Here is a 25,229-nt window from a genome sequence, read left to right as displayed (position 1 = left end):
TCAATTTCCTCCCTGTGGGAGCCAGCCTTCAAGCTAGCCCCACTGATCTGGGCCTTGGCCATTCTTGGCTTTGTGTAGTGCCCTACCTAGCACATTGTTTCAGGGTTGGTCTGTGTGACCAAAATGATATGGTAGAAGTGATGATACTCAGTACCCACACTAAGTCACAATAGGCATTGTGGCTTCCACTTTGCTCTCTCTTGGATCCCTCGTTCTAGGGGAAGTTAACTGCTGTGTCCTAAGGACACTCAAGCAGCCCTGTGGAGAGGTGTTCTCATTAAGAAACCAAGGCTTCCTGCCAACAACCAGCACTAACTCACCAGCCACGTGAGTGAGCCACCTGGGAAGCAAATCCCCCACCCCGGGCAAGTTTCTAGATGAATACAGCCTCAGCTGACTCTTGACTGACCTCATGAAAGATCATAAGCCAAAGCCCACCAGGCTAATTTTCTCCTGATTCCTTACCCACAGAAAGCGTGTGAGATAATAAACGTTTGTCGTTTTAAATGACTAAGTTTTAGTGTAATTTATTACACAGCAATACCTAACTAATACACTCACTGTTTATTTTTCCTTTTCAGTAAAAGGTGGTCCTGCAAACTATCGTAAATCCTTTCATTAGAACTAGATGGGCAGGGAATCGGGAAGGGGTGGGAGGGCTTGGGTAGCTCAGTTCGTTAAGTGGTTATGCATCTAATTCTTAAATTAGCTCAGGCCATGATCTGATGGTTTGTGAGTTTGAGCCCTGCGGCAGGCTCTGTGCTGATAGCATGGAGACTACTTAGGATTTTCTCTCTCTCTCTCTCTCTCTCTCTCTCTCTCTCTCTCTCTCTCAAAATAAATAAGCATTAAAAAAAAAAAAAAAAAAAAAAGAACCAGCTGGGGAGAAAAAAGGAAAGGAAGGAACAAAATTTGCCAGGCCCCCAAAAAAAGGACTGAAGGGAACAACACTTAGCCCTCTTCTTATTCCTTGTTTAAACTTCACACACTCTGAACATACCCCAAAAATCAAGCAGAGAAGCAGTCTCACACCCACTCCATACCCCAGCAAGAAGGGTCAACTATACCACACATATTTTTTTGCTTTTAAACATATCCAGGGGCACCTGGGCGGCTCAGTCGGTTAAGCGTCCGACTTCGGCTCAGGTCATATCTTGCTGTTCGTGGGTTTGAGCCCCGCATCAGGCTCTGTGCTGACAACTCAGAGTCTGGAGCCTTCTTCAGATTCTGTGTGTGTCTCTCTCTCTCTCTCTCTCTCTCTCTCTCTCTCTCTCTCTCTCTCTGCCCCTGCCCCACTCACACTCTGTCTCAGTCTCTCTCAAAAATAAATAAACATTAAAAAAAAAATTTTTTTTTTTAATTTAAACATATCCAATGAAGAAAGTTACACAGAGAGTATAAACAAGGAAAGAGAAAAATGTCAGCAAATTAACTTTTCCAACAATAAAATGCACTTTTCCTTATGCCACATCCCGGTCAAAAAACTACTGAAGTCCTCCATCCTACATACGACGTGAAAAGTCTGGGCCTTGGCCTGCCCAGGGGCCTTCTAGAGTCCGGAGCCATGTTTTTTTCTGTGCAACCTGACCTCCCATTCCTCCACTTAAAAGACTTGACACTCTTGCCAAAACAGATTGTTCACTGCTCCCTTCCCCCCACCCCACCCCCACACACACACTTCATTATGCCTTCTAACTCCATGACTTTGCTCATGTCTTATATCCTCTTCTGGAGGAAAAAAAACACCCATTCTATTTCTCTCCTCCTATTCAATTCCCGCTCATTTTTCAAAGCCCATTCAAATCGCCAAAGAAGCTTTCCCAGACACTACCACCAACAGCAATCTTCCCTCCTTGATGACCTCACTTCACTTACTGATCTTACCACCCACACTTCCCCCTACTATTTAATTTCTTAAGAATCTCCATGTTTGCCATATTTTATCTTGAGGGTAAAGACTGTGACTTACAGTTTTCTTCCATGTCCTCCATGGTAGTTGGCTGATGCACAGTAGTGGTCTGAAAAGAAATAACGTGTCCTCCTACTTGTTCAGGGCAAAGAAAGGTATCCTGAATTAACTTTACCTTCTGATTCAACGGAGATATAGTGTCAATGGCAGAATCAATAGGAAAAATCTGAATCCTCTGTTCTGTATAGGTGTGAAAGTTCAGTAGAGCCGTCACAAGATCTTGAACAAAAGCCAGGGCCTGCCCAGCAATGTCCCGCATCTTCAGCTTTTAAATGGAAAGTATATAAAGTCAACTCTCCAATTACTATTCTCAAACAACTTTAGTAAGTCCCCTTTTAGAGAAAACACTTAAATTCTAGTATAATTATTCCTTAATTTAAATTTATTTGCTCCCACTTGGATTTTAATATTCCCTCCTAATTAGAATGCCACCAGTTTTAGAAAATAGACCTGCTCCACTTAACCTAGACCATATAAGCACAAGTCCACCAACCTACAAGAAAAGTAGGACTCACAAAATCATTGCATCCCATAATTCCATTCTAAAGTTATCAGATGAAAGAGAACAAAAATCTGTATTATTTATGAATTCAATGAACAGCAGATTATGCAATTTTTTAAAAAATGTATGACAAAGTGAAGCAAAAGTTAAACACATGGTTTAGTGCACTAAACAGAGGCCCAAACCGATAAATTCTTATTTCTGAAAAGTCTGACATACACATCGCTGAAAGTAAAAACATCATCATTACCTGATGTCTCCTATTGTGGAGTGGAACGTTCAGAGCGTTATACTGACTATATTCTACAAAACAAAAATGGATGCATGTTAATTCATTTTACATTTACAGAGAAGCTGCATAACTGAAAAATAAATGCTCTGCAGCAAAATCAGCTTTACATAAGAATTGTAAATGATCATAGTGTAAGAGAATAATGGAGTTTATATAGAATCAGTTGTTTCTCAGATAAAGTAAAACTTTTGATTTTTTTTAAGTATGCCTAACGTGGGGTGTGAACTCATGACCCTGAGATCAAATGACATATGCTCTATCCAGCCAAGCACCCCCAAATTTTTTTAACTGTAAGATAAACCCTGAGTTTCTGTTTCTAAGAAATATTTCCAAAACTTGAGGCCTATCACGATTACTTAGGCCCATGATGTTCTTGCTATCTTCAGTCATGCTCCTTTCTAAAATAACCCTGCACACAGCTGCCACACCAATCATCCAAAAATATCACTGTTTTCATGACAGTACAATATTTGACAGTCTACCACGGTCTGCTACTGCTGATCCCAACAACTCAATGCTTACTTTTCTGGGTTGGTCTCCTCATCTTTCTCATAGTCATCTCTATCCCAGACTCTGTTATCAACCTCTGTTAGCTTCACCTGGCTTCACACTTCAATCCCCGCCTCCATCTCTATGAATCTCTACAGCCACTCAAACCCTGCCTCCTCTGCATGGTCCTTAATCAGAAAGATCTGGTGCCCAAATCCAACTCAGAAAGTCCCTATGCCGCTCTCATCCAGTTCTCTTTTTTTTTTTTTTTTTAATTTTTTTTTCAACGTTTATTTATTTTTGGGACAGAGAGAGACAGAGCATGAACGGGGGAGGGGCAGAGAGAGAGGGAGACACAGAATCGGAAACAGGCTCCAGGCTCTGAGCCATCAGCCCAGAGCCTGACGCGGGGCTCGAACTCACGGACCGCAAGATCGTGACCTGGCCAAAGTCGGACGCTTAACCGACTGCGCCACCCAGGCGCCCCTCATCCAGTTCTCTCTTACAGCCCCATTTCCACCAAGGGCTTGGTCTCCCATCCACAACTGGACTATCTTCCTATCAGTTCTCTTGGGGGCCTTGCCTGTTTTCCCTCCCAGCCTGGCCCATCATTTCCAACACTGCTCTTGCTAACATGAAAGGAGATCAGGGTCCATGACAACCTAATTTACCAAACTTAAGGGGGCCTCAGTGATACTCTGCAATCCATGACTTCATTGCTGTGTCCCTTCCCAAGGCATCTGTTCCAAACCTTTTCCATTTTAAGCCTCAAACACCATTCCCTGTCTCATCCTCTGCCCCACGGATGGGATGGCCTCCCCCTACACACCAGGAAGACCAGGGCCGAAGACCAAAGGGTTCCTATGTTCCCTACCCTCCACCTCAGAGTCCATGGCATCACATATCCTGTCCTCAGCCAACCCTCCCCCTGGGTCCCCAGCAATAGCTCCTTCTGACTCCTCACGGCCTCGTCCATCAACCACCCCCTCTCCTCCCTACTTCTTCAAAATTACCTTCAAAAAAAGCATTTGTTGCAGCTTTTTAAACTCTATCCCCATAGTAACTTGTTCCCCTTTACCTCTATCATACTGAGTCCTCTGCCCTTACCCATCCCCTGCATACAACGCCTTCTCTTTTACTCCCAACCTTTTCCATCTCCTTCATTCCCCCTGCTCAAAGAACAGCATGTCTTCCTCATGTCTGCCTATTTCCTCAGCACCCATTCACCTCTAACCCTCTGCCAGCTGTCTGGTATCCACCTCTATCCTGTGTAAAAACATTCCTCTCCAAGTCACCAAAGCAGCTGCCTTTACTGTCCATCACCCTCTCTGAGCTCCCTGCCTTTACTGTCCATCACCCTCTCTGAGCTCCCTGCCTTTACTGTCCATCACCCTCTCTGAGCTCCCTACCTTTACTGTCCATCACCCTCTCTGAGCTCCCTGCAGCAATGCTACAACTTAGAACTGCTGCCCAGCACCACCGGGCTGAACACTCCCTTCCCCACCTCCCATGGCACCACATTTCCCCAGTTCGCCATCATCTCCACTCCAGCCTCTCTCCTTCCTGATCACAGCTCTTCAAGGGTACTACACGGGCCTCTCTGCACTTTATACCCCTCATTCCCAACATTCTCAAAGCCCATTCATCCCCCCAGGGTCAACTTCAGTCTCTCTCCGAGGTCTGGGCTTTTATTAGAAATGCATACACCAATAGACAGCTAGACATACGCTGATCTGCCAGAATATTAAACAACAAAGTTAAGCTCGCCACCCCCCTCCTCCATAAACCTGCCTCTCACCTGCCTCTTTGATTTCTGTCAACAGTGCCACATCTTTCCCCCACACTGCTTCTTCACACTCCCCTGCCTGCCTGCATCTATCACCCTGACAACTCAGGCCCCAGCCTCCATAACAGGACACCAAGACTAGCATCACAGTAGTCTTGGCCCCTTGCCCATTCCAGGGTAGTCTACACCCTTGCCAGACCAACTCTGTGAGACCACAGATCTCACTGTGACATTCAAAAGCTTAAACACCTCCACTGTCTCGTGAATTACGTCCCAACTCCTTGGGTCCGGCCCCTCTCAGCCTTTCAGAACTCACCCGTAACTGCCCCCACCTCCCAGTCACACTTAACTAATTACTGCTCATCAGACTGTGATGGCACCTTTTGTCCCACATACTACACTCCACTCAATCCCCTGGCTGGTTCTCCTGCATTTCAGCCCAAAAAAAACCTACTCAGGCCCAGTTCAAAACACACTTCCTCCAAAAGACTTCCCCAAACAACCCTCTAGCAGTAATCTGTCCTTCCTCGGAAACCCCAAGAGTCTTTTCTATACATTTCTAGACACTTCTAGACATTTCTATACATTATCTCTCCCCTTCTGAACTACAAGTTCCTTCAGGGTACCCTGAGATTTCTTAGAGATTTTTGTATCCCTTGTGCTCCCTACCCACCTAGGCACTCAGCAAATGATCTCTAAATATTTCAGAACTCAAAGAAGTAACCCACAGTGACATGGTAAGGATCTAAAGTAGGTAGGGTGACAACTAGTATTGGAAAAATTTTTAAAAAGAGATCCAGAAGGAAATTATTAGAACCTGATGACAAATTGATACAAGGATTAAAGGGAAAATGAAATACCAAGATTTCAAGTCTAGGGGATCAAAGTATGCTAGCACTATTCACATTAATGTAGAAACTAGAAACAGGTGTTGTTTTCAGAGGACCTTAGGTTTCTGATATAATAATGACATACGCTGATTTTAGTGTTAGATCAAACTGCTGGGGTTTTTTGGTGTCTTTTGTTTCCTCTTTTCTTAGTTCTTCCAGAAGAAAAATTTAGGGGAAGTAAAAAATTTCAATCATGTAATTGTAAGAAGGGAAATCTGTACTTAATTGAATATAGGCTTCAAAATCCCAAGCAATTAAATAAAATAGATTCTTCGTTTTCAAGGTTCTGATTTAATTATCTAAATGTTACAAAATTGGTACCTATTATACATGTAAGTTGATTTTCTTTTTTTAAAAAAGTTATTTTTCTTGATATGGCTATGTAAATTACCAGACCATTCTCAGGATGAAGAGGAAGCAGGACTTACTCAACTCAGCTCTGTATCACTGAGCAGGAGATACGAGGCTGAGAAGATCCATCGCCCACTGCCCTTCCCCCACTCCCCCCACCACGAGCAACTTTTCTTATACAAATTTTCAGGTATTTTATGTGTAGGATGGTTTTTACCTTGGGATATGCTAAATATGTGCAATTAAAAAATGTGGATTTGAGGTTTTTCCAAGAAGGCCAACTTTAGAGTCAGTCTCCCTATGAAACATGAGGGCCAAAGCTGATCAAAAAAAACAAAAAGAAAGCAATCTTGTGTTGAGCCAATGAAGTTTTTTGCCACATAGATTAAAAATGATTTTAATTAGTTCATTACTATAGACAGGTTCAAAGTTGCACATAAAGAAAAACTGTACATTAATACCTACTTGTATCATTAAAAGGTACTTTTTCACTGATGATTGATAAGGACTCCTCTAATCTACCTGACAAATCTTCATGAAGGTTCTTTAACTGTAATTGACTGAAAGAAAAAAAAAAATACAAAACCACATTATTGCCAGTTAGACAGTGGATCCTCACTTCCTTGTTACCACAACAGCTGGTATCAGGTTTTCAGAGAATTGTGCCTGACACTGGGAAATGCTTGGTGGTAGACAGTTATTAAAAGATGAAGATAAGATGGGGCGCCTGGGTGGCGCAGTCGGTTAAGTGTCCGACTTCAGCCAGGTCACGATCTCGCGGTCCGGGAGTTCGAGCCCCGCGTCGGGCTCTGGGCTGATGGCTCAGAGCCTGGAGCCTGTTTCCGATTCTGTGTCTCCCTCTCTCTCTGCCCCTCCCCCGTTCATGCTCTGTCTCTCTCTGTCCCAAAAAAATAAATAAACGTTGAAAAAAAAATTAAAAAAAAAAAAAAAGATGAAGATAAGAAAAATACTAAGCCTCAATTCTGAAGCCCTTGAGACTTCTGTTGAATGACGTTGAAGACTGTCAGAATTTATCATAGTCCCAGTATCTAATACAATCTTATCAGTTTATTTCCCCAAGTGCAAAGTAATCTTAGAGCCATTTCAAAATCACAAATTTTCTCTTTATGGCACATAAATGTTTGTTCAAGTATTACAGTAAAGTTCTTTTTTAAGTATTCTATCAGATTCGTCTTCCCCTTGGGCTCAAAATCTGATAATTTCTCTGGTTTTGATTCAATTATGAGTATAGGTATACATCTAAACCATGCATATAATTCCACCAATGCAACTAAATTGAAGAAATACACGTTGACTGATTCTGTAAAAACCTAAAATATTATGTCATTCATCAAATAAATACTGGAGTATGCTTTTACCACCCATCACTTCATCAAATTTTAAGATTTAGGTATCTCCAAATTAGATCATATAACCTCTCTTTTATTCAAAATGTACCATTAAAAGGTTGGCATAGTGATAAGGAGTCAGTTTTCCTCCCTGGGGTTATCAGAAGGCTCTCTCTTCAGCGCAGTCTGAAACAGAAAGCACCCAGTCCTCAGTACAGGAGCCCCAGAACGCGATCGGCCAGGGCAGCAAACATCTGCACAGGCTGAGGACTAATGCACAAGCCACTCCACCGAGAGTGCATAAGGCCCCGGAGAGAACAGAACTGAGGAGGACCCCGGAGATGGCCTATTCCCAGCTCACTTCAAATGTGAGAAAATTGAGAGAAAAGAGTTGCTAAACCAAAACTCAGGTCTTCTGATTCTTACTTCAGGGCCCCTTGGAATTCACGTTTCCACATACCATTCTTCTGTTCGAAGCCGACATTCCTTGGCCTCCTTTTCTAGAGTCTGAGATTTTACCTGAATTTTAGAAGAAAAAGAAAAGCAGATGGCTCAGGCTATAGATGAGAGCACACTTAGGGGACACTGCAGGCAAGCGCCTCCCCTTGAATGACTAACTCTGCGTTCCGTCAAGTGCACAGATTTACAAGAGTCTTGACTATCTCTTAATGTGCTCTCACCAACAGTGGGGCTTACTTCTAGTTTGGCCTTGTCATTCTGCAGTTTCTCAATCGTTTCCATGTACTTCCGCGTCAAGCCATCAACCACGGCTTGGTGCTGGGCCGCCTCCATCTCCAGGGTGGCCAGTCGACTCCTCAGCTCTGCTTCCACATGCTTGTGCTGCTCATCAGCTTCAAAAAACTGAACAAAAAAGATCATTTTTATATTTTCACGATATCCTAATATGTACAAATGAAGAGGAAAATAACAGCAGTGACTATTCATGGAGCAATTTCCACCCATTGCATATGCTCACTATGCAAAACCCGCACAGGGGCGCCTGGGTGGCGCAGTCGGTTAAGCGTCCGACTTCAGCCAGGTCACGATCTCGCGGTCCGTGGGTTCGAGCCCCGCGTCGGGCTCTGGGCTGATGGCTCAGAGCCTGGAGCCTGTTTCCGATTCTGTGTCTCCCTCTCTCTCTGCCCCTCCCCCGTTCATGCTCTGTCTCTCTCTGTCCCAAAAATAAATCAAAAAACGTTGAAAAAAAAAAATTAAAAAAAAAAAAAAAAAAACCCCGCACAGGCATGATCTCACAAGATCCTCACAGTAGGTCAGGGGTAGTGCTGTTATCTCTCCTTTACACTTGCGGAAACCAAAGCTTCAAGGGTCTACATAACTTGTCAAATGTAGAAACGAGATGTGAACACAGGAGATCCATGCCAAAGCCTATACCTCCTCCCTCTCAATCTCATGGATTTCTTTCAAACAACTTCTGGCACACAGAGAGAATTCAACTGACCAGGGTATAACTTTTCTGCTACGCTAACTTCCACAATTAAAAAATCCAAATTCAAATAGCTGCTATTCCTAAAACAGGTAAAACTCCTTTCCTTAATAAGATCAAAAGCTCATTTTGTTAACATTTGCAAAAAGACCGCAATAAACGCATATTTATTTTCCACCATTTCACTATGCTCACCATTTCACAAAAAATTCAGGAGGCACAGCTGGATATATTACAGTATGACTCTTAAAATACGCTGAATGTTGGGAGGCAAACACTGATTATTCAACATTCCATAAATATATGAGTGCCTGCCATGACAGAGAGAGACCGTGTCGTGGAGAAAGGCATAAAAAATGACATGGTGTGTACCCTAACAGACCTTACAGACCAACAGGTGAACAGATACAAACCAACTAAATGGTAATAACTTAAAACAAACACTTCTTTTTGATAAGCCCTCATCTAAATGATCCATCTCATCATTTTCTAGCTAAAATGAACAGTGCTTAGTACTGTACTGTCAAGTTATAAAGTTATTCTGCTGTCCTTTAAATAAATGCGTACTTCAAAGCACACATCAGATTAAGATATGAAAGAGATTTAAGAAGCGAATGAATGACAGTGACATATATACGTAACAACCACAGGAGACATTAAAATACATACACAAAACACTCTGTGCTGTCCTGCATTGGTTTTTCCACATTCCAGATCATATGAGCCATCTTTTTCTTTAATTATGTTTATTTTGAGAGAGAGAGAGAGAGAGAGAGAGAAAGAGAGAGAGAGAGAGACAGGGTGTGAGTAAGGGAGGGGCAAAGAGAGAGGGAGATGCAGAATCCGAAGCAGGCCCCAGGCTCCGAGCTGTCAGCGCAGAATCAGACGCGGGGCTCGAACCCACAGGCCGTGAGATCATGACCTGAGCCAAAGTCAGACGCTCAACTGACTGAGCCAACCAGGCGCCCCATCATACGACCCATCTTTAAGTCATTGGAAAAACAGAAAGATTTTCTCACTTGTATATGTAACCGTTCATTCTCTTCTATCTTCTTTTGTAGATCTTCATCAAAGACACTCTTCTGCTCTTGACTCAACTGAGAAGAAGATTCTCCACTTTTCTGATGGAAAGAATAAATTATGTCCACATAACTTTCATCCTTTAGAGAAACATCCTAAGGTACATAGATTCTCTATCACCTTAGTAGCTTGTCTCTTCTATGTGTGCACCATTCTCAAACAATCCTGCAAAAGGTATACAATCCATCACTTAACTTTTCCTAGGAACTGCAAATATTGAAACAAGCATAAGAGCTTAAAAAGGAGATAAAGGGAATAAAGAACAGATAAGGTTCACTATTCTTTGCAGATCAGTCCGGGAGTGGTTCTATTGGGAGACATAGCAGGCCCAGAAAGCTAGCAATAAAAACATGCTACAAAACATCATTTCGAGTTGATCTTTTGGTTTGGGAAATGACAGTTTTAATAATTGCATGAGTCTGAGTTGTTAAACTCCTTTAAGAAATTGTAATAAATCAGCATTCACAAGGACAAATTCATACAAAATTTCACATAAATATCTAATTTTTAAAAAAAATATAAAACCATATAAAATAAAGCTATTATAAATAAACGGAGGGAAAAAGCTCAAAAACACCTTCCTTTCCCTTTTTTACTAATATTAACTTTTTCTACATAGAAGAATAGCACTATTTAAGAAAGCCAATAATGAACATTTGTTTTCATGGAATACAAGAGCTGAGACTATTCCAGGGATAGCCTAACAATGAAACTGTGTTCAGACATCAGTCACCACCCTTCTCTGCCTTTCTTGTGCCCTCACTCCTCACTTAAAATGAAGTTACTTACTGATCCAATGTGAGCCAATGACTGGAAAGCCCTTTGAAAATGGAATAGCTTTATTAAAAATAAAACATTAAATATCCATTATGTTGGGACACAAGAGCCGCACAAAGCAAGACTGCCGAATGACATATTCTGGGTCACAATGCTTCCCAAGTTGGAAAGCTTTAATTAACATTAATTCAGAATTGTTACACCCAAACTTCTGCGAAAACATCCCTGGGAGGGGATCTCGCCAACCTGGGGAGGCTGTTTGAACAACCAACATATGGTTGTTCCTTCCCCAAGGAATCTCCAGAGCATGCGTATTTTGGCAAAATTTCCCAAGTGATTCTAATAGATAGCTGCTTACACTCTTTCTGTTCTCCATTTATTTGAAAATTACCACTCTAGAGAATTCTTTCATGTAGAGGAAATGTGTATGGAAAGGTACTAACGTATAATTCTGTTGATTGCCTATCATATGGCAAAAACAGTTCTAGCCACCTTTACAGAATCCCATTTACTACTCAACAAACCTGAGAGTACCATCCCCATTTTGCTGATAAGAAAACTGAGGTTGCAAGACTAAAATGACAGATGAAGAATTCAAGCATGGGCTTAACTCCAAAGCCTGTGCCCTTCCCTCCACACCACACTGCTTCAGAGTTGCTGTGTGCCTTCTTCTTCCCTCCCATCCTTCTACTCTTACTGCCTCAAGCCATACATTTGCCAGGTGCCGCTCTACATACACACAAGACTTAAAGATTCAATCACTAGCCCCAACTCTTCAAAAAAAATGCAACTTCTTAGTCACAGAGTGCTCCAAAGTACCAGACCACCCATCTCATGGCAATGAGAATCTTGTCTCACTACACAAACCATAATGGAAAAAGTTTACTTTTACATAACCACACAAGAATCCTAAATTGGCCTCCTAAGAATAAATACTAAGAAATATCTGCAGCAAACTTATAAGCATAAGGAATGAGTATTTCGACTGCTACTTTCACATGAGCTGTTACACTTTAACACAGTCTCACATTTGATTTGCCCTACCTTGAGTTAATAGCGACTTAGTGTAACTGAAAGCAGTAAATTTGACCAGTATATACATAAATATATATATAAACAGCAAATGTCTGCTTCCTTGACCCGACATCCAGCCATAATAATGGAAAATTAGGGAAAGTGGACATGAGGTGTTCTGTTAAAACCCAGATGGCCTGTAGATGTCTGTACCTCGCAGACAAGGTCTCACTAACTTGCTTGTATTTGACCTACCTTGTTTTTCTTGCCTCGGGGTTCACTTACAGCCAATTCATCTTGAAGTAGTTCTACCCTCTTGGCAAGCTGCAGATTTCGAAATGTCAAACTGTCCATTTCTTGCTGCAGTTTTCTCAATGACTGATCCTTCATTTTCAGTTGTTCCTACATCCATGTGAAAACAGACCATTCCTTATAATTTCACCTTAAGGTTTAGAGATAATGAAATTATTTTTGTTTCACTAAAATATTAAAACCTCTTGCTGTAGGGAATTCACGTTGTATGTTTATCATGCCGGTTCCATGTTTTCAGCTATTTGGTGACAAAATCACTTTTTTTGGCCAAACCGAGTAAATTTAAAAATAAAAATAGGGGCGCCTGGGTGGCGCAGTCGGTTAAGCGTCCGACTTCAGCCAGGTCATGATCTCGCGGTCCGTGAGTTCGAGCCCCGCGTCAGGCTCTGGGCTGATGGCTCAGAGCCTGGAGCCTGTTTCCGATTCTGTGTCTCCCTCTCTCTCTGCCCCTCCCCCCTTCATGCTCTGTCTCTCTCTGTCCCAAAAATAAATAAACGTTGAAAAAAAAAAAATTTAAAAAAAAAAAAAAAAAAATAAAAATAAAAATAAAAATAAAGCGTATATATTGAAGTAACAGACAGTCATCAACTTAAAGTAAAATACCTACAACTGTATGTTGTTCCATAATGTTGTTGCATATGTGTCTGGCAGTGAGGAGGCACAAAGCCTGAGGCTACAATTTTATAAACTTGAAATGTGAGAGAGAACTTCATACTCACTGATGACGCCCTTCAGTAAGAATGGGAAGCAATTTATTTGCATTCATTTTTTTCCCCATAAATCCGTCCTGAATTTAAGTCAGCCAAAATGAAGTCTTTCCAAGACACTGTGATTTCTCAGGTCAAAAATCAGTATTATCCTAACATGAGAATATTTTTAGATGCTGTTTGCCCTACATCAATTACTTTAAAGTTTTAAGTGAAAATAGAAACAAAATCTGTATTTTAAACAACATATATTTCGCTGCCCATTCTGAACTGTTTATACTATAATGGGGTAAGAAAATGGAAAGCTAGGGAAATACTTAGCTTCACTCTATTTTTAAAAAAATATTATTCTCACTAACTTTACTTATGACATTCTGACAACTTTGTGTTCACTGGTTATCGAACACAGATGACCAAATACTACTGCATATTTCAAGATGTGTAGGTTTATTACTTTCACTGAAAAACCACTGCAATGCTAAGATGAGGTCAAGCTCAATGATAAACTAATATAAGTATACTGCAACAGCAACCTAGAAACCAAAGTCTGGTATCTGCAACCTACTGACATTATTTGCATGTTGAGAGCAGCCAGAGCGATAGAATAATGTTTCCATTAAGTAGAGAAACAATTTTTCTTTTCTATTGATTGTTAGTAAGCCCTTAATTATTTTTTTAGGTAAACTATGCTCCATGTGGGGCTCAAACTCATGACCCTATGATCACGATATGGAACTCCTGACTGTATGTATGCTCTACTAACTGATCCAGCCAAGCGCCCCTTACTCAGTAAGCCCTTAATTTTTGCTTGCAGTTTAATGGTAAACATAGACCTGCCCATATCCAAATTATCATATATTTCAAATTAAAGAAATCCAAATCAAGGAATGCTGACAGTATCTAACAACTCACTGAAGAGGCAAACCCAATATTATCAAAAGCATGCTGTAACAGAAGACATCCTAATATTCCCATTGAGCAAACCAGCAAATTGCCATTCTTACTATAACTATAATGACCACTACAATGAATAGTAAAACAGTTATTTCTTTACATCCTTACAATTAATCACCTCTGACTAATGCTTCAACTCCATTAACCAATCATCAATTTCAAAAGACAGCTATTTCAACCTCTCTGTACACCCTAGTTTCTGCAATGGGAGATGATGATAATGTTATCTGCCTTCACAGAGTTGCGTGAAGACTAACTGACAGAGCAGATGTAATGTGCTTGGCACAATGCCTGTTACACAGTGAGAGTTCAATAGTCACCATCACCAATGTCGCCACCACTGCCACCATCGTAGAGTTAACCAAACAACCAGCAATGGGATGCTGTCATATGCCAGAGTGGGCTATTAAGACACTCCAGGAAATATCTTCCCCAGTTTTAAACATCATTAAGAGAGAGGCAGCCTGGGTGGCTCAGTCATTTAAGCGTCTTACTCCGGCTCAGGTCATGATCTCGTGGTTCATGAGTCTGAGCCCCACATCAGGGTCCTTACTGATGGGCACATCCTGCTTGGAATTCTCTCTCCTTCTCCCTCTCTCTTTGCTGCACTCTCTCTCTCTCAAAATAAATTTAAAAACCTAAAATAAATAAATAAATAAACACCTTTAAGAGAGGTAATGATCACTTCTTCAATGATTTAGGCAAAATAATAACTTGACTAACAAATCCTAACTATAAAGCGCATGCTTACTAATCTTGGCTTGGGCGCAGACAGCTTCGGAAGTAAGGGTACGGTGTTCTGAGCTGCCTCAGCACTAAGTCAACAGCACCTGAGGACGGGGCACTCTCAAGGCAGAATTCTCTAGAGTAGGGTCCAACACTATAAGTAAAAGTACATATTTCTGGGTTACCCACGTGGAACCACCCAGGATACGTCACTGGTTGGAGGCTACTCCAGGAAGAAATAAGAGTAAAGGGAATCCTAATTACCTTTTGTCTAAAAATCAGGCAAGGGAGTGAAGAATGACATAGACAGTATATTTAACTGAAACAGGCCATGAAGAAATCTATATTCTAGAATTAATTTATTCAATTAAAAATATCACTAATCAGGGGCCCCAGGGTGGCTCAGTTGGTTGAGCATCCAACTTTGGCTCAGGTCATGATCCTGCAATCTGTGAGTTCAAGCCCATATCAGGCTCTGTGCTGACAGCTCAGAGCCTGGAGCCTGCTTCAGATTCTGTGTCTCCCTCTCTCTCTGCCCCTCCCCTGCTCGCACTCTGTCTCCCTATCTCTCTCAAAAATAAATAAACATTAAAAAATTAAAAAATATATATCACTAAGCAATATTTATGACATGCCTACTAGAATGAGGCAGAAACAAATTCCTTCATCTCCTATTATATTTCTCCCCTCAGTGAACAAAGATGCTGATGATAAAATGTATCACTCAGAGTAACCTGATTTACAGAGGTTATTACTATGAAACACCTCAACCCAAAAGCAAGATCAATGGACTAAATGGTTCACACTTTCAAATCCATTTATTAGGGGACAACCATCTGCTGAATGCTGGGCATATAAATGTGAATAGGACACAGACCCCCTCAGAGTGCTATCTAGTGATGAAGACATATAAGAAGCCCCATTAATTCAGATAAATTTAGCTAAAGAGTGGCCATGAGGTATAAGGGAAAGCATGAGATAAAGTCAAATGATACTTTTTTATACTTTTTAGCAAGGAAATCAAAGTGCATCACGTTCATTACCTAAGCAAGTAGGAAAGTTAAATACAAAAAACTATATTACCTTCTCCTATCCCTAGTGAATCAGTGCCATTGTTGAGACCTTACCAGAAAACCAGCTGAATTCCTTGCATTGAGTATCGCCCAACAATGACTTACGCTCACAGTACAAATATGAAACAGGTTTCTTACCTTTAAAGCAGCAGAATTCGCTTGTTCATCCACAACACCTTTTTTCAGGACCTGATTCTGAGCCCGAAGCTGAAAACAGAGGAAGCAATAATTAATTTTTAATATAAAGTAATAGCAAGGAAATCATTTACCATCACTTCACAGGATCATTACACTGAGTAACTATCTTCCCACATATATATGAAAATAGAAATATTTTCCCAGAAGAGGATAGTAGATATCATCATTCTGTCATTTCCTCAGATAAGGCACAGAGGCTGAGCTGCCCAATGATGTAATACCAATCAGTGGCAAAATCGAGACTAAAATCCAGTTCTCTTGACTTCCACCCAGTACATGGTTCTTTCTATAAAACCAAGTCATTTCTTTAAAAAAAAAAAAACAACAAACACAATAAACTAAGTATTAATACAATAAACTAATATTAAAACTAATAGAAAGTAATACAATAAATAATAGGGTACTGTGTATGCCATTTTCCTTGAACCTCTGGCACACATTCATTTGTAAAATACATACATTCGGACTACTTATGAAACCCTACAGAAAATCAAAGTGTAGGGCATTAAACATGCCCAGCAGGATACTGTGCCTAATATTAGTCATGCAAATATCATCACCCACAATAGGTACTCCTGCAATAAGGCATCAGCTAAGGTAGTATATGAAAGCAACTAAGAAGCAGACTCAATCCAGAAGTCAGTAATAGCAGCTAACATCTGAAAGTTCATTATATACCAGGCACTGTCCTAAATGCTTTACATGTATCACTTCATTAATCCTTACAACCTTATGAAGTAGGTACTATAATTATGCCCATTTTACAGATGAGCAAACTGAAGTACAGAGAAGTTAAGTAGCAATGCTGAGATTCAGACCCCAGCAGTTTTTACTCCAGAATCATGATGCCATTAGACAATATTGGTTACCATTTTCTAAAGCTACATATAAATGAGAAAAGTAGGCAGGAGAAGTTGGGGGAGTCTCTGAAGAGGTAGGACTTGGCTTTATTTTTTTAATTGAAGTATAACTGTTTTATTTTTTTTTTATTTTTTTAATGTTTGTTTATTTTTGAGAGAGAGACAGAGTGCAAACAGGGGAGGGGCAGAGAGAGAGGGAAACAGAATCTGAGGCAGGCTCCAGGCTCTGAGCTGTCAGCACAACTCAAATGTGGAGCTTGAACTCACAGACCATGAGATCATAACCTGAGCTGAAGTCAGGCGCTTAACCAACTGAGCCACCTGGGTGCCCCCAACTGTATTTTAAATAAAGCAAACCAATCAAGAATTATGCAGCTAAATGAATTTTCCTTATGTATACCTCTATATAACCACCACTTACAGGGTTTTAAAAGACAAAATCTCCTTCTATAGTAAACAGAAAGTTCTCAGCAAGGATAATGCTGAGCATGTAGATATAAATACACAAGGCCAATGTAGCCAAAGCAAAAGGTTTACAGACTAATAATCTAACGGTACAGTAGGGAGACAATGGAAGACTTTCTCTGAGAAAAAGAACGCATGGGATGATTTTATCTGTGCGCTTAAAAAAAATCTGCTTCTACATAACTCAGATCTGTCTCCTGAGAACAGAAATGACCCTTCTCTGCGCCAAAAAAAAAAAAAAAAAGGAATATCTGAATACTAAATCTTAAACTGAGTATGTGAAACTCATTAGAAAATTTAGCTAAGAATTCAAGAAGAAAAGCAGGAATACTACAGGATATTCAACAGCTTGAGCAAAATGCAGATTTAAAAAAATAAGCTTTTCTATTTTTAGAAAGTTAAAGATACAGTTCACTACCACGACAGAAAGAAGGCCCAAATCTTGCTCTGCCAATCAGTAGACAATACAAACTTGAAAAATTCACTTAACCATTCTGAATCTCAGTTAAATGGTCTATAACATGGGTGAATACAGCTACCCTATCTTCTTTCTTCTGACGTTGTTGTGAGAACCAGAAAAAGAAACTTACATGAAAACACTTTCTAAATCTTAAAAGTCCCCACAAATGGAAACAGAAAATTTTTTTTTTTAATGTTTACTTATTTTTGAGGGACTGCAAGCAGGGCAGGGGCAGAGAGAGACGGAGACGCAGAATCTGAAGCAGGCTGCAGGCTCTGAGTCGTCAGCACAGAGCCCGACATGGGGCTCGAACCCACAAATCATGAGATCACAACATGAGCCAAAGTCAGATATTTAACCGACTGAGCCACCCAAGAGCCCCAAAACAGAACTCTTATTACTAGAATGAATCAGAAGGATAACAGATAACATTTATGAAAGCTTGCCTGGTATAAGGCATTGTGCTAAATGATATGGTGGAAAGAAGTGGTCTGCAAAGAGCTTACAACTTAAAAGGCTCAATGAAAGATAACTAGCAGGACTTACTAGAACTTCACTTCCTTACAAGAAGGATTGGCAAACTAAGGCCTGTGGGCCATACTGGCCTGCTACCTAATTTAAAGTTTTACTGGAACAGAAACACAATCATTTGTGTATTGTCTATGGGTTACTTTTGAGCTACAATGACAGGGACGAGTAGTTGCAACAGAAAATGTATGGCCCTAAGCCTTATATAGTTACCATTAGTCTCTGTACAGAAAAAGTTGGGGCACCCCTGCACTAGAAGTTCAGAAAAAAGAGGTATGACTTTAATATTGACTTCCATCATGTAGTATTTTCCTTGTGCAGCAGTATCAACACACTCTTGGATATGTGCTACCTAGGTAACAGAACTCAATAAATACTCTCAAACCCACATAGCCAAAAGATGGCAATGACATCTCTTATTAAACTGCTCAGTTTTAATTTTACTTTTTAAAGTAGTAAATTTTACATTTACTAATTTATGTTTAACTTCTGTACTCATCTCCCAAGTGTCACCAAACTATCATTCATGGTAGACTACAGCATGCTTCCCTGTATTTCCTGCCTACAATGAAAGATCAATACCATTGATAGAGAAGGCAATCCATCAATTTTTAGTTAATTAATCAAATTAAATACTGTATACAAAAGGTGTTTGAATGTAATACATTATACATCTATAAAGCTGTCCTTATTTTAACAGTACGTCTCTGACAATTCTCCAAATGACTTCAACCATATGGTCCTACTGGACACCAAGAATCCTCAAAAGCCCTGAGCCTAACTCCCTAAACACCACTATGCAGACTACTCTATGTAACTCTGGTTCTGGAACAGCCCAGCTTCAGTCAAGCTTATCACAAAGCTATTTCTCTAGAGAGAGAGAGAGAGAAAGTGGTAGTAAGTCAACTATGATCTCTCTCCTGCCACTTTGACAATCTGGGATAGGATACCTGGCCCAAGGTTAGGGATTTACTATGTCCAAGAACAAACTGTTGGAAGAGTTTGTGGGGAAAGAGAGATGAATCACACATACACATTTTCTCATCTAATCCTCAACAATCTCCTGTGTTAGAATCACTTAATTATTTCATACCAGGAACATTTTGACATTTTACATGTTTTACAACCCTATAAAACAAACTAATAAACATATAGCTGCCCTTCATTACAATGTAATGTTGCAACATACAACCCTAAGCCCATCCCTAAGCCTCACCAAAGCCTGGATTCAAAACTTCAAAATACTGAAGTCACCTGCAGATCCCAGCTTCAGAATCTTTGGTCTGGATGATCCCTAAAATTCCTTCCAGTCCCAACATTTTAAGTATTCCAAAGTGCTGGCAATCTCACTTGGTCTACCTACTTACTTGTTCTTCCCCCTTGGAAGGGGATAAAATACCTGTAGGCTATACAATACCAGGTAGTGGTGGCTGGAGTTATTGTCACTGAGGCAGGAAAAAAACCTTCTTCTCTCAGACTTGCCCTCAAATGGAACCCTTCTGCTCCTGCTCCTATGAAAGGAAACTCATTAGAACAAATCCCACCCCTAAATCCTGCGATCTAGCTGCCTCACCAGTGACTAGAAAAGTAAATCAGTTGGACTAAAGAGGAAGAGTAAGACACCCCTGGCTTTTCTAAGGCCTTACTATTCAAAATGTGGTCTGCAGACAGTTACAATAGCATCACTTGGGAGCAGATTCTTAGGCCCCGCCCCAGACCTACTGAATCAGAATCTGGAGTTCAACAAGGTCTTCAGGTGAGTCAGAGACATTCTGTGTTTGTGATGCACTCATCTAGGGGTTAAACTAGCACTTTCTCACAGGGTGGCCAAAAGCCACATGTGCCTAATTGAATTTAAATAAAATCTAACAGGGGCACCTCAGTGGCTTAGCTGGTTAAGCATCCAACTCTTGAATTCAGCTTAGGTCACGATCCCAGGGTCTCAGGATTGAGTACCACGTTGGGCTCTGCACTGAGTGTGGAGTCTGCTTATGATTCTCTCTTTCAGGGCACCTGGGTGGCTCAGGTATCCAACTCTTTTTTTTTTTTTTTTTTTTTTAAATTTTTTTTTTCAACGTTTATTTATTTTTGGGACAGAGAGAGATAGAGCATGAACGGGGGAGGGGCAGAGAGAGAGGGAGACACAGAATTGGAAACAGGCTCCAGGCTCTGAGCCATCAGCCCAGAGCCCGACGCGGGGCTCGAACTCCCGGACCACGAGATCGTGACCTGGCTGAAGTCGGATGCTTAACCGACTGCGCCACCCAGGCGCCCCTCAGGTATCCAACTCTTAATATTAGCTCAGGTCTCACGATGGTTTGTGAGATCAAGCTCCACATCAGGCTCTGAGCTGACAGCACAGAGCCTGCTTGGGATTCTACCTCTCTCCCTCAAAATAAATACTTAAAAAAGTAATAATAAATAAATAAAACCTAACATTCTGTTTCTTAGTTGTACTAGCCACATTGAAAATGTTTAATAGCCCCATATGGCTAGCGGTTACCCTACTGGACAGCATAAATACAGAACATTTCATTCTTATAGAAAGTTCCATTAGATAGCACTGAACAATGCTATTTTCCAGTCAAACTTCACTAGTGAACCCTACACATGAGGGCAAAAAACAAAAACAAAAAAATAAAACTGATACTAGATTTTAATCCAAATATACTCATTTTTAATCCAGCTCCTGAGTTGATTTCTCTTACAGCAAGGGGCAATTAATCAGGTTCCACCAAGCTCCAACCAAACATGCCAAATCAAAACTGACCCTTCACCAATATGAATAGCTCTTTCCTAAGAGTGTAAATCTAAAAAGCTCCCAAAGGCAATCTCTTTCATAACTAAAAGTAGCACCAACTGCAAAGTAAACTGTTAAGAGAAATCATGGATGTCTGACTTTCCCAATGGTTTTTACTGCCTCAAAAAGAACTTCAAAAAGATTAACTGAGGAAGAGCTAATACTGATACCATTCCTTGAGCAATGGTTCTCAAACTTTGGTGTGCATCAATATCATTGCACAGGTTTTTACCCACAGATTGCTGGGTTTAACCACCAGTTTTAGATTCAGTAAGTCCCAGGTGGACCTGAGAATTTATAATTCTAACTCATTCCCAGACGCTGATGATGCTGGGGCCACACTTGGAAAGACACTAACCCAGAGTGAAACATACATTGAGAAACCAGAACTTGAAACCATGCTTATACACATAACATGATGCCAGGCAGGGATACAGGAGCTCCTACAAAGAAAGCAGGCTGAAACCAACAGAGCCAGGACTCAGTGCTCTAAGCCTCTCTTCTCTATGAGGTATACCTGAGCATCAGAAGCAGACCAGGCCAGGGCACCTGGGTGGCTCACTCAGTTAATTGTCCAACTCCTGATTTTAGCTCAGGTCATGATCTCACAGCTCATGAGTTCAAGTCTCGAGTTGGGCTCTGCACTGACAGTGTGGAGCCTGCTTGGGATTCTCTCTCTCCCATGCTCTCTCTCTGCCCATCCCCTGCTTACACTCTAAATCTCTCTCTCAAAATAAATAAATAAACTTAAAAAAAAAAAAAAAAGAAGAATGGGGCGCCTGGGTGACTCAGTCAGTTAAGCATCCGACTTTAGCTCAGGTCATGATCTCATGATTCGTGAGTTTGAGCCCCACATAGGGCTCTGTGTTGACGGTTCGGAGCCTGGAGCCTGCTTCGGATTCTGTGTCTCCCTCTCTCTCTGCCCCTCCCCTGCTAGCACACTGTCTCTCTCTCAAAAATAAATAATAAAACATTAAAAAAAAAAAAAAAAAGCAGCAGCAGACCAAGCTGTGGAAGAGACACCATGTAAGAAATGATCTTTGATTCTTAATCTACAATGTAGTAACTGAGGCCTTGATTAGCTTTCCCTCACATCTTAAAGAAGTAGCTTGTATCTCTTACCAATTAACTCCATAAACCTCTAAAATTCGGTTACCTACACCTTTTCCCTCCCCTGAACTTTATTAAACCTGAAATTTCAAAAGCCTCCAATAACCTCCTAATTGCCCAAACAACTAGGGTCTTAATCTCTACATTCACTGCCCTTTCCATTAACACTCAATATTTTAGCAATCAGCCTCAGAAATTCTCATCTGCTTTGGCCTCCCATGGTCCATCTTTTATCTAACTAAACTTTCAGTTTCCTTAATGGGAGCTCCTCAGACCATTTTTTTCCTTCTTGGGAGGGAAAAATACATGACCGCAGTTCCCAGAAAGAAATGGGCCCCTTCCTGGAAAACAGGCTGAGACCTGCATTAAATCAAAACAAAGAGATTCTGCAAATGTCCTTGGTTTAGGGATCATGCTTGCTCTCTTGCTTTGTAGCCTCCTTCTACTGTTTATGAGGAAATCTTTTGTCTTCGTATCCTAAATAAGGAAAAAGACATAACTGGATTTCAACATTAGCCCACAATGTCTGCACCAGAGAAGGTAATAAAAGGCAGAAAGCCCCTTCCACAGGCTCAGAGCTGAAGGTGGCATAGATCTTACCTAGGAATTGCTTGGCACTAGAATTGACAGAGAATAAAAACACATGCAATCTTTTGACCAACCTCTGTTCTCTTACGTTCTGAAATTTCCATCACATTGCAATTAAAAAGATGAAAAATGGTCTAGCCTAATTGGGGAGATAAATAACCTCAAGTCTGGCAGACGTCCTTAGAGTCTCCTTAGCATCCCCTCCTTTCACATGCTTCCCACTCATGTTCCCCAAAGAGTCTACCTAAAGTGTTCCACCCTGATTAACTCTTGCAGTTCAACTATTGTCTTCATAGGAACTATTCCATAAGCTCTGGCCATTGTCCTGACTTTTAGCCAGTCCATCTCCACTAGAAATTTTCAGCAGTTACTCCAACAGCTCAAGCTCCTATGTGAACAAGAGAACTTTAATGTGCCTGCCGACCTTAAAATTCTATAATTGCATCTAACCTTTAATACACCCCTTTACTCCAAACTGCCTCAACTTCCTGCCAGTGGCATCCGTCAGTAGCAGTCATATCCCCTCACCTCAGAACAGCAGGGTCAACTCTCAGTCTCCCCTCACTCACCACATCCCACAGAATCAATGAGACCACGATGAGTGCCTCCTACACTCTACATTCTTCATAAATTTAGTGCTATGTACCAACAAAGCACTAAAAAAAAGCTAAGTGAAAAGGTACTTTAATCATAATTCCTAAATCTAGGTCCTCCTCTCCACCTCAACAGTCACTAGTTTGATTCAAGCCTGTATTACACTCCTCAAAACTATTCCAACAGCCTACAGTCTGGTCTTCTTTTCACCAATATTTCCCTTTCAATTCATCCTCCACATAGTTACCAGTTCCCCTCCTAAAAGTAACATCATTACCCTGATTAAAAACCTTTGACATTACTCAAAAGATAAAGTTCAAACATATTTAACATCCACAACCCTTTATGATCAGGTCCAAATTAACTCTCCAACTATATTTCACCAGTCTTGCCATGTATCTTAATGTGCTTTTGTGTCTGCAAACATAGCCCTTTCCCTTTGCCTGGGATGCTACCAACCCTCCCTCTTCCCTACTTCCCAGTTAACTTCTTCAACCCTTACCCTCCATCTCTTCTGTGCTCCCACTGAACCAACACTTGTCATACTGTATCATAAGGATGTACAATGTTGGAACATCCTATTAAAGGGTGCTCCTTAAACTGGAACTCTGCCTCACTCAACAGACCATGGCAGGCCATTCACAGAAAGCACATAATAAATGTCTGTTAAATGAAAGAGCATCTATATCCAAACAAATAAAATCTTCCAAGTTCGTAATACTTTGGGGAGGCTATGTAATTATTTCGGCAATGCAGTCACTGCTTAAGACATTTTTAGAACTCTCTTTTGCCATCTGGAATTGTCTTCTGAGATTGTTTACTCCCTGGAGAAGAAAATCAGTCCCCTTTATATTCATAAAACATTTTCACCCACAAATAGTAGAGCCAAGTTTGAGTACCCTTCTTCACTGACCTTCTTCATCATATGGATGTTTCAAACAACTTCTGACCCTTTCAAACAAGAAAATATTCCCTCAAAGGTTGAAAACTTGCCATCACTGACATTGTGCTACAGGCTCTTAAGACCAATTCAAATGGAAATGCAAGAAGTTTTGCCCGAGGTAGCATCAATGAATAAGTATCATATCTCAAAAGACTCCCATTTGATGGTGAAAAGAGGTGTGTATGTTTAGGCACAGCTTTTATTTTTCAAACAATATTTCATTTCACCTTGCTGAGGATTTGTTAAATGAAATCCTAAGGATATAATGCGTCCGTTTCTCCAAATTGTAAACAGGGGGCTAAGTCTTCCCATTGCCCCCATGATAAAAGGTCACAGAAAACTAAGCTTAATGAATGCTAAATCAATTTCTGAAGATGTGAGATTCTTTTATAACTTCATTAGAATATTCTTAGGGCAGCAACACCTTAGAAGCAGCACCACCCTTTTCCAAGGAAAGGGTTCCATCATTTAAAGACGGGTGCCATAAATACGACAAAGGGGCAGGTCCCTAGTTTGCTTAATTCAGCATGTATTGAGCACCCGGGTACTCTGCCCCACTCCAGGTGACCGAGGGAAAAGAAAGAGAAAAGGACACAGCCCTAGCACTCAAGCTTTCAAAATCATCTCCAGACAACATCTTGCCAATGCACTGAATACATTCGTAACCACCCATCCCCAGTGAGACAGTTTACACGAATGGCTCTTTTCACCCTCCCGAATTGAGTGGGGACACATAAATCTCTTTTATCTTCATCTCATCTCTGTGAGAAGGAAGAAAGCTTGATCTTTCCCATCACTGGGCTGGGAAGATTGAGGAAGCAGCAGTGGAGGGGTTGGTCCTTACCCTTCCCTTCCCCTCCCGACTAGCTCCAAAGGCAGAAGCCAGGAATCTGACACCCCAGTCCCAAGCCCGCTAGTTTGGTGAGAAGCAAGAATCAAACTCCTGCTCCTTCCCGCAGAAACGCACA

General features: G+C 40.9%; 1 protein-coding gene across 2 annotated transcripts in view; it reads right to left on the bottom strand.

The window, feature by feature from the left end:
* The window catches only part of PPP1R21 (protein phosphatase 1 regulatory subunit 21), a 65,832-nt gene that overhangs the window by 40,293 nt on the left and 310 nt on the right, over window positions 1-25,229 (bottom strand). For both annotated transcript variants that reach the window (XM_047852683.1, XM_047852684.1), the window contains exons 2-9: window positions 15,854-15,922; window positions 12,199-12,345; window positions 10,092-10,193; window positions 8,325-8,489; window positions 8,089-8,147; window positions 6,745-6,839; window positions 2,722-2,774; window positions 2,085-2,234 (exon numbers count right to left, since the gene is read on the bottom strand). In XM_047852683.1, the coding sequence (XP_047708639.1) occupies window positions 2,085-2,234; window positions 2,722-2,774; window positions 6,745-6,839; window positions 8,089-8,147; window positions 8,325-8,489; window positions 10,092-10,193; window positions 12,199-12,345; window positions 15,854-15,922 (840 nt within the window). The remainder of the gene's footprint in view (window positions 1-2,084; window positions 2,235-2,721; window positions 2,775-6,744; window positions 6,840-8,088; window positions 8,148-8,324; window positions 8,490-10,091; window positions 10,194-12,198; window positions 12,346-15,853; window positions 15,923-25,229) is intronic.

This window comes from Prionailurus viverrinus, chromosome A3 (assembly GCF_022837055.1).
Source record: "Prionailurus viverrinus isolate Anna chromosome A3, UM_Priviv_1.0, whole genome shotgun sequence".
Classification (NCBI taxonomy): Eukaryota; Metazoa; Chordata; class Mammalia; order Carnivora; family Felidae; genus Prionailurus; species Prionailurus viverrinus.
Note: the sequence above shows the minus strand (reverse complement) of the source record. Positions and strands in the feature narration are given on the sequence as shown.